General features: G+C 41.5%; 1 protein-coding gene across 1 annotated transcript; it reads left to right on the forward strand.

Annotated features, from left to right (window-relative positions):
* The first annotated feature begins 56 nt into the window (after positions 1-56).
* LOC145864252 (uncharacterized) lies at positions 57-7,638 on the forward strand. The gene is made up of 2 exons (XM_082969652.1): positions 57-63; positions 3,573-7,638. The coding sequence occupies exons 1-2, from the start codon at positions 57-59 to the stop codon at positions 4,892-4,894; spliced, it is 1,329 nt and encodes a 442-aa protein (XP_082825778.1). The 3' UTR covers positions 4,895-7,638.
* The last annotated feature ends 3,041 nt before the right edge of the window (positions 7,639-10,679 follow it).

Below are 10,679 nucleotides of genomic sequence, written 5' to 3' on the forward strand. Positions count from 1 at the left end.
AGTTGAAACTGGAGCAGCAGCACGGCCAGGTGGACTGGGGACAGCAAGGAGTCATCATGCCAGGTAGTCATGAGGCATGGTCCTGAGAGAGAGAGAGAGAGAACTTAAATTCACACAGGACACTGGATAAGACAGGAGAAATACTCCAGATATAACAGACTGACCCTAGCCCCCCGAGACACAAACTACTGCAGCATAAATACTGGAGGCTGAGACAGGGGGGGTCAGGAGACACTGTGGGCCCCATCCGACGATTCCCCCGGACAGGGCCAAACAGGCAGGATATAACCCTACCCACTTTGCCAACGCACAGCCCCCACACCACTAGAAGGATATCTTCAACCACCAACTTACCATCCTGAGACAAGGCCGAGTATAGCCCACAAAGATCTCCGCCACGGCACAACCCAAGGGGGGGCGCCAACCCAGACAGGAAGACCACGTCAGTGACTCAACCCACTCAAGTGACGCACCCCTCCTAGGGACGGCATGGAAGAACACCAGTAAGCCAGTGACTCAGGCCCTGTAATAGGGTTAGAGGCAGAGAATCCCAGTGGCGTGAGGGGAACCGGCTAGGCAGAGACAGCAAGGGCGTTCGTTGCTCCAGCCTTTCCATTCACCTTCACACTCCTGGGCCAGACTACACTTAATCATAGGACCTACTGAAGAGATGAGTCTTCAGTAAAGACTTAAAGGTTGAGACCGAGTCTGCGTCTCTCACATGGGTAGGCAGACCATTCCATAAAAATTGAGCTCTATAGGAGAAAGCCCTGCCTCCAGCTGTTTGCTTAGAAATTCTAGGGACAATTAGGAGGCCTGCGTCTTGTGACCGTAGCGTACGTGTAGGAATGTACGGCAGGACCAAATCGGAAAGATAGGTAGGAGCAAGCCCATGGAATGCTTTGTAGGTTAGCAGTAAAACCTTGAAATCAGCCCTTGCCTTAACAGGAAGCCAGTGTAGAGAGGCTAGCACTGGAGTAATATGATAAAAATGTTTGGTTCTAGTCAGGATTCTAGCAGCCGTATTTAGCACTAACTGAAGTTTATCTAAAAGTGAATCGATTCTCAATTGCGATTCAATCGATCACTGCCTGCACCTGCTCGCCCGTCCAGCATCACTCCTCTGGACTGCTCTGACTTAGAATACGTGGACAACTACAAATACCTGGATGTCTGGTTAGACTGTAAACTCTCCTTCCAGACTCACATTAAGCATCTCCAATCCAAAATTAAATCGAGAATCGGCTTCCTATATCGCAACAAAGCATCCTTCACTCATGCTGCCAAACATACCCTCGTACAACCGACCATCCTACCGATCCTCGACTTCGGCGATGTCATCTGTAAAATAGCCTCCAACACTCTACTCAACAAACTGGATGCAGTCTATCACAGTGCCATCCGTTTTGTCACCAAAGTCCCATATACCACCCACCATTGCGACCTGTACGCTCTCGTTGGTTGCCCCTCGCTTAATACTCGTTGCCAAACCCACTGGCTACAGGTTATCTACAAGTCTCTGCTAGGTAAAGCCCCGCCTTATCTCAGCTCACTGGTCACCATAGCAGCACCCACTCGTAGCATGCGCTCCAGCAGGTATATCTCACTGGTCACCCCCAAAGCCAATTCCTCCTTTGGTCGTCTTTCCTTCCAGTTCTCTGCTGCCAATGACTTGAACGAACTGCAAAAATCTCTGAAGCTGGAGACTCATATCTCCCTCACTAGCTTTAAGCACCAGCTGTCAGAGCAGCTCACAGATCACTGCACCTGTACATAGCCCATCTGTAAACAGCCCATCTATCGACCTACCTCATCCCCATACTGTGTTTATTTATTTATCTTGCTCCTTTGCACCCCAGTATCTCTACTTGCACATTCATCTTCTGCACATCTACCATTCCAGTGTTTAATTGCTATATTGTAATTACTTTGCCACCATGGCCTATTTATTGCCTTAACTTACCTCATTTGCACTCACTGTATGTAGACTTTTTGTTTTCTTTTGTTCTACTGTATTATTGACTGTATGTTTTGTTTACTCCATGTGTAACTCTGTGTTGTTGTATGGGTTGAATTGCTATGCTTTATCTTGGCCAGGTCGCAGTTGCAAATTAGACCTTGTTCTCAACTAGCCTACCTGGTTAAATAAAAGTGAAATTAAAAAAGAAAATGTAAAGAAATGATGGGTCCTACAGTCGGTCTATGTTGTTGTTAGGTGAAGTTATGGGTCCTACAGTAGGTCTATGTTGTTGTTAGGTGAAGTTATGGTTCCTACAGTAGGTCTATGTTGTTAGGTGAAGTTATGGGTCCTGCAGTCGGTCTATGTTATTGTTAGGTGAAGTTATGGGTCCTACAGTAGGTCTATGTTATTGTTAGGTGAAGTTATGGGTCCTACAGTAGGTCTATGTTATTTTTAGGTGAAGTTATGGGTCCTACAGTAGGTCTATGTTGTTAGGTGAAGTTATGGTTCCTACAGTAGGTCTATGTTGTTGTTAGGTGAAGTTATGGGTCCTACAGTAGGTCTATGTTATTGTTAGGTGAAGTTATGGGCCAATTGGTTAAAAACTTTGTGTACAAACCCTTATTGTCAGGCTGATGGCAAAGCTAGCTAAAGAGCATTTTACTGGTTGAAGTGTTTAACTATAAATCAGTTGATTTGCGACAATAACAAAAACATATTAAGCAGGGGTTTCAAACTAGCCTTACAATTATAATCCAAAAGTAATGTGAAATGCACTTATAAGCAACCTGTAAATGGAGGCTATTTTTGCTGTCAGCCTATGAGAACTCCCCTGAGTTTTCCCCCACGGTGGTGAATTAGTGAATAGACACAGAGCTTAATGTGAGTTTCCTTGAGTAGCACTCCTGATCTTGTGCTGATCTTGCGCTGTAATATTCAGAATACGTTGTGAAAAACGAAAATCTTTGCTCACCATTTTTTGCTCCAGGCAGATATACTACATCCATAACTAGTGGTTTCCTCATTACCAGATATACTACATCCATAACTAGTGGTTTCCTCATTACCAGATATACTACATCCATAACTAGTGGTTTCCTCATTACCAGATATACTACATCCATAACTAGTGGTTTCCTCATTAGCATGGAGGAGTTTCTACAATCAAATTGTGTGTGCATTGCCCTCATGCTGCAATTTTAGCAAACACAAAAAGGGGCCTATATTGGAGACCAAAAGTCGTCTGGCACACTGCTTAGTGTTTCAACAACATGAATAACTTATTTCTAGTTACCACTATTGTGAAAACAAGACAAAATATGATTGTTGCTAAGTTGACTGTCTTTTTCCTAGCCACCGTGCTTCTTTCACATGCATTGCTTGCTGTTTGGGGTTTTAGGCTGGGTTTCTGTACAGCACTTTGAGATATCAGCTGATGTACGAAGGGCTATATAAATAAATTTGATTTGATTTAATGGTCAAATAACTTAAGACGTCAATTGTTGTACAACTTCATGGGTATGATCTGGGCATCACCTTTTACCTCAAATAAACAATGGATTTCTGCTGTTGTGGGCCTTTAACCGTCTGTCCGACTTTGTCGTTCACACAGGAGAGAGGCGGGACAGTCGTGGATCCTCTGGGGAGCCTCAACAACATCATGATGCTGACGAGGCAGAGAAGAGTCTCTCCAGATCAGAACACCTCAAGAAACACCTGCAGAGATCCACAGGGAAGAGAACTCACTGCTGCTCTGACTGTGGGAAGAGATTCACCTCCTCAGCAGGCATTAAAATTCATCAGAGAACACACACAGGAGAGAAGTCTTTAAGCTGTACTCAATGTGAGAAGAGTTTTACTTCATCTAGCCATCTGACTCGACACCAGAGAAGACACACAGAAGAGAAACCTTATGGCTGTGATCAATGTGGGAAGAGTTTTGTTCGATCTGGCCATCTGACAGTGCACCAGAGAATACACACAGGAGAGAAACCATATTGCTGTGATCAATGTGGGAAGAGTTTTACTGACTCTAGTGGTCTGACTAAACACCAGAGAATACACACGGGTGATAAACCTTATAGCTGTGGGCAATGTGGGAAGAGTTTTGTTCAATCTTCAGATCTGACAGTGCACCAGAGAATACACACAGGAGAGAAACCTTATAGCTGTGGTCAATGTGGGAAAAGTTTTGCTTCATCTAGCATTCTGACTCTACACCAGAGAATACACACAGGAGAGAAACCTTATAGCTGTGGTCAATGTGGGAAGAGTTTTGTTCAATCTGGCCAGCTGACGTTACACCAGAGAACACACACAGGAAAGAAACCTTATAGCTGTGATCAATGTGGAAAGAGTTTTGCCTCATCTAGCATTCTGACTCTACACCAGAGAATACACACAGGAGAGAAACCTTATAGCTGTGGTCAATGTGGGAAGAGTTTTGTTCAATCTGGCCAGCTGACTCGACACCAGAGAACACACACAGGAGAGAAATCTTATGGCTGTGATCAATGTGGGAAGACTTTTGTTCAATCTGGCCATCTGACATTGCACCAGAGAACACACACAGGAGAGAAATCCTATAGCTGTGATCAATGTGGGAAGAGTTTAACTACATCTAGCCATCTGACTCGACACCAGAGAATACACACAGGAGATAAACCTTATAGCTGTGGTATATGTGGGAAGAGTTTTGTTCAATCTACAGATCTGACAGTGCACCAGAGAATACACACAGGAGAGAAACCCTACAGCTGTACTCAATGTGGGAAGAGTTTTGTTCAATCTGGCCAGCTGACATTGCACCAGAGAACACACACAGGAGAGAAACCTTATAGCTGTGATCAATGTGGAAAGAGTTTTGCTGCATCTAGCAATCTAACTCTACACCAGAGAACACACACAGGAGAGAAATCTCATAGCTGTGACTAGAGATAATCTGATAAAAGTTCATACATGAACGAGTTGTTTCATGATATCAATGAATTAATGTCACAATGTAGAATGTTTTAACATTGTAGTAGCAGTATTTTAATGATGTCACAATGTAGAACACTAAACGTTTGTCCCCTGTTCTATTGATTTCAGCATGATATGGATATTAGCCTCAGGTGGGAAATCCAGGCTCTGAAATGGAAGAGTACTATTTATGTGATTTAACAAAAAGTGACTAACAAAAATAGAGTTGTGTTACACTTACCATGTTGGCCAGCCACTTGAATCAAAATGCAACACTTCAAAATGTAGCTAGCTGTTTTCTACAAATTGTCCTCTAACCAGTGATGTACACATTATTCCCAAATTCTGTGTGTTTTTTGAGCTGTTACTTTTAACAGGACGTGCAACCTCATCTCCCCTCTCCTGCAATTGATTTCAACATGATATCAATGAGTTATGACAAATAAGTGTTGTGTTCCTTTGTTTAGCGACCCCTAAATTTAAATTCATCACTCCAAAATGTAGCTGACTGTCTTCTGCAGGTTGTCCTCTAACCAGTGAAGTAACAGATATCTCCCATTTCCATGTGTTTTTTAGTTGTGTTAGTTTCAACATCACGTACAGCCTGATTTTTCCCCCCTAATTGATATTAGTGATTTATTGCTACTTGTCAAAACAACAGCATTTTTGGTGCTTGTGCAATTTACAAGGTGCTTGTTTTAAAAAATGTATGTAATAAGATTATTGTGGCAGATGTTTGTGGCTCAGTTGGTAGAGCATGGTGTTTGCAACGCCAGGGTTGTGGGTTCGTTTCCCACGGGGGCACCAGTACGGAAGAAAAAAAATTTTTTTATGAAATGTATGCATTCACTACTGTAAGTCGCTCTGGATAAGAGCGTCTGCTAAATGACTAAAATGTAATTGTAAAATATAGATAGTCCATTTCATGTTTAGGTTTTCAATATACCACAAACTGTTTCTGCATATTGGTTAAAACTGTGTTTTGACATTGGGCTATCCCACCTAGCAAAATGTAATTGAAAAGACGTTGAAAATATGACTATGCAATCAAATATTTCATATTTACATTTCATGTAACCAACTGACAATTTTTGGTACAATTATATTGACATTGTTGCCCTGCTTTTAGAATATCAGGGTTCATTCTCAGATGTGCCAACCCAAATGTACTAGAGCATGACATTGGGGACTGGGCCCCGATCCAACAACATGCCTATCTAGTGAACCCTGAAAGAGAGAGAAGCTCTGCAGTGAGGTGGAAAGTTACTACGGATATTGCAGGAGTTTCCTCTTGAAATCAGACATTTCCGTGGTAAGGACAACTTGGTTGCTGATTGTCTCAAGGGTGGGCAGTCAAAAAGATTGGTGTTTTGCGTTTAGCCAGTGAGTTACCATGGATCACAATTTCTTTTGACTGCATGTTTTTCCGTATTGGAGATGAGTTTTTTTTGGGCTCGTTCCAAGGGGACGAGAGTTCTAGAAGCTAGTGGGGGGTAAATATAAGGTTCTAGAAATATGTTTTTTCTTGTTTTAATTGTTGACAGCCAGTAGACACCATGTTTATATTGGTGAAGGTGGAGCATTGTAGTTGATTATAATGTGAAATGGAAGTTGTTTTCTGTTGGTGGTGAGCAAACTTGTCCAACCAAAATATATGATATATTTGTTTACTTAATGGGGTAGGTGTTACAGGCTTTGGTTTTACCATTTATGTTTTGAGGTTGGACTTTAACACGTGGGAAAGGGGGATACCTAGTCAGTTGTACAACTGAATGCATTCAACTGAAATGTGTCTTCGGTGCACTGATTGGTGTCACCTCGTTAGTCAGTATGTGTTACACCTGTGCTGGCTTGTCCATCTCGTTAGTGGGAAGGTGTTTCACCTGAGCTGGTCCAGGTTCTATTTAAGAGTGTCTGGCCCAGTGCTCCAGTTGTCTTGATACGTGTGGAGAGTCAACACCTTTAGTTGCTCCACCTTTTTGGTTTGCTTCCTGTCTTTAAGTTTGGTGTGGGTTTTTCTTCTGTTTCTCTCTTCTTGGGCAGATTTAGTGGGTCTCATGGTGGGTGTCTTTTATGTCCCAGTTGTTGTTACTAGTCAACTTTCAGTGGGCACTGTGAGAGCAAAATTGCAAGATTGATATTATACTTGTATTGCATCAAACGGTTGTTTTATTAACAGAATAGAGGGTTCTTATAACTATTGTGTCTGTGTGTTCTACTGAGGATGGGCCTCTGGGAGAAAACACTGACAGGAGATTTACAATGTCTTTTGGGTGATAAAATATAGAGACCGCATTCCAGAGCATGAGTTAATGTTTCTGTTCTATATGGTACCAAGGAGAGATGACCTCAGGGCCAGACCCTGGTCTCTACACAAAGAGTACTGTTTTTACAGCAGATACTGTCTGCTGAGAATTATAAGTATCTTACATGCAAATCTTAACCTTGTGACCCGTTCTATACATCTATTGTTCGTCATGTAGGTTGAAAGGGGTGTATCTTGTCTGTAAAAGACCTTTGTACTTTTGTCTCGGGGCTCTCAATGAATCATCTCTCAATGAATCATCTGGGGGTGATTCATCTCTCAATGAATCATCTGGGGGTGATTCGTCGACCAGCCATCATTATCGTAGAGCACTCAATTGATTCACCCTATATTTGTGTGTTGTATTGACCTGCTCCCTTATTAAGTGAATAAAGATTTAGTTTAAGTATAACTCTGATTTGTGTGATAAGTTTGTCTCATTTGATATTAAAGAAATTAAAAACCACATTTGGGGGATGTGAATCTTCACTTGGTGACCGCTCCTGATGACCTGGGTAAATGGTGCACGAGGGATCCCTCAAACTTGGGATCTCAGGGTGACCACACTTCGGGAACGGAGCAGATGAACCCACCTTTGATCTGAGAGGCAGCGAGCCGAGTGGATACCATCAGAATAGTATATACATCAGTACATCTCCAGAGGCAGCGAGCCGAGTGGATACCACATCTCGAACGTAGTTAAAAAAAAAAAAAGTGAGCAAAACACAAAAAGTGGAGTTTTTAGAAAAGCCCGTAGGCTCTGAGTGTGTGTTCCTGTGTGGAGGTGAAAACAGGGCCCAGTCAGGAGGCTCTGAGTGTGTGTTCCTGTGTGGAGGTGAAAACAGGGCCCAGTCAGGAGGCTCTGAGTGTGTATTCCTGTGTGGAGGTGTAAACAGGGCCCAGTCAGTAGGCTCTGAGTGTGTATTCCTGTGTGGAGGTGTAAACAGGGCCCAGTCAGTAGAATCTGAGGCCGAGTCAGCTATCTGTGTGAACTGGATGAAAACTAGAATCTGTGTTTACTAGTTAAGACCATTTATGATATAGTGTAAGGTGCACCTGTAATTGTTTTAAACCTGTACCCCATTTTAGAAGTATTGAAAGATGTAAATGTATGAGTTACATTATCCTAGGAACTAACCATGAGATAGAAATGTGAAAATATTCCTGCAGGTTAAAATATTGTTGAAAAACAACTAATTGATTAGGTATGTTTGGGAATAGCATTGTGTGACTGTGATATGAGAGTTGTGTGACCGTGATATGAGAGTTGTGACTGTGATATGAGAGTTGTGTGACTGTGATATGAGAGTTGTGACTGTGATATGAGAGTTGTGTGACAGTGGAAATGAGTCTTAATCTGATGTCTGGATAGTAACATATAGAAATATGCTTAATCAGATGATTGAAATTTGGATAATAAGAGGGATGATATTTTAGAAAGCAGCTGAAGGTCTATAGTTCCTGGGAGGCTTGATTTTGCCGTGGTCTCTGGGAGGTTAGAGAACCGTTGAGGATCCCATGGTCATTATCCGGGAAACAAACGTATATGTTTTGGTTCCGCTGGGAGGATGTTTGGAGAGCTGCTTCGTAGCTGTGGAGTCCTTGAAAAAGCAAATGGAATGGTTGTCGTGAGTACCTGAGAATTTCTTACGTTTTATATTTATTCTGTGAATATATGAAAATATGATGAATTGTATGTGTGTATAATGATTACTAGAGATTTGATGAAGTAATACTGGGAATATAATTAGATACAATTTAAACAACCCATATGTAGACGAACGTAGGTTTTGAGTTGGTATCTTTAATGGATAATTTGATAAAGATGAGGTTTAAGCATTATTAAACAGTCTATAAAGTCTGGCCAGTTGTCTCAGAAACTGATGGGAGTGTGTCCATTTTAGGTTAAGTTACCCTAACGATGTAACTATAAAACGCGTATTGGACTTTCTCCATCCAGGTACTACATTTGAAATAAACTGCCCTTAAGGCCTGGGGGGGTTCTTCCCAGTATGAGAGGAGTTGCTACATTTATTGAATAAACCTTTTTCCATAAAGTTAGAGTGAACCATGGTGGCTGACTTGCTGTTGATGTTGAAGAAGCGTCCCGTCCACTAGATTATACTTCACAGTGGCAGAATCACCTGAAAGACGCACATCGCCATCTGCTGACTGGAGTTGGTATCGCAGTTGAGAAAATACTTTGACAAAAAGCTCAAAAGCGACTGCCCCTAAAAACCAACGACTCCCTTTGAAAACGGGCTATGTGGCATCAGAAACATAGTGTAAAAATGTACTTCAAAGTGTAGCTAAACAGAATAACTTTGGTCATACCCACTCAGCATGTGACGTCCAAGGACGTTGAATTATGGGCGATATCAGGTCTGTCTGTTGTGGCCGCTATTTCGCCCTAAAATATTCATCCCAAATTGGGCTGTGTATAACTATGTAAATGTCTCTCGGACAAGGTGACTTTTATCAATATACACTCTAAAAAGTAAAGGTTTCTGGAGTATCCTGTAGGGGTTCTTCAAATTGAAACTGTAGGGGAACCCCTAAAAGTTATTTGAAGAACCCCTTATCATGGTTCCTCAAAGAACCTTTTGGGGTTCATTTTTTAAACTCCCTGTCCACCCTCTTTCCATTATAAGAAATATTTTAATAATAATAATAATATTGATGTTGCAAATAATTCTTAGTTTATTTAGTGGCACCACAAATGTGAATTCATATTTACAAAACAATTTACCAAACAAAACACATTATAAAATTGCAAAATTTCTGCAGACATGTCAGACCATGATAATACATTTACTTCTACGGTGCTTTTCATGACATTTAAAATATATAAAATAATGATGTACAATAAAAACATTAAAAATGAATCATAGGTCAACTAACAGCATTGTAGACTAGCTAAAGAAATGGATTTCCGCCAATGTGCAGTAAAGGAGTGAAGAGCGGTGAAATCTGTGTCAACAAAAGTAAGAAAAGATTACTACACATACAATTAACAAAGAACATAACAAATGTTCAGCTGTAGTTTTATATAAGCATGCACACCTATGTTTATGAAGAAACAGATGATTGGTGCATAGACATACCTTGTCACGGACCTTGTCCTCATGGAAGAGGTAGGGCAAGAGCAGAATCGCTGCTGTGGTCTCCAGTCCTAGTAAAGTAAAGCATCGTACTAAGGAATAAGAGCAAATCCCTCTTCTGTATTGTCCTTCAGGGACTGTCAAAATAGCAGGATGATGTCCTCACCCCTGCCTCGCCTCTCTACCTCTGATAGTCCTTGAGTTCTCTTTTTGTCTATATCCATTCCATGGACTTGATTCATTTCTGAGAACATCTGAAAAGATCATTTGCACACATTTGTATGCTAATAGATTTCAGTTTGTATTGACTGCTATGTAGGTGAAAGATAAGTGGAATCTGTGTGGGTAGCTG

Source organism: Salmo salar, chromosome 02, assembly GCF_965601325.2.
Source record: "Salmo salar chromosome 02, fSalSal1, whole genome shotgun sequence".
In the NCBI taxonomy this organism is placed as follows: domain Eukaryota; kingdom Metazoa; phylum Chordata; class Actinopteri; order Salmoniformes; family Salmonidae; genus Salmo; species Salmo salar.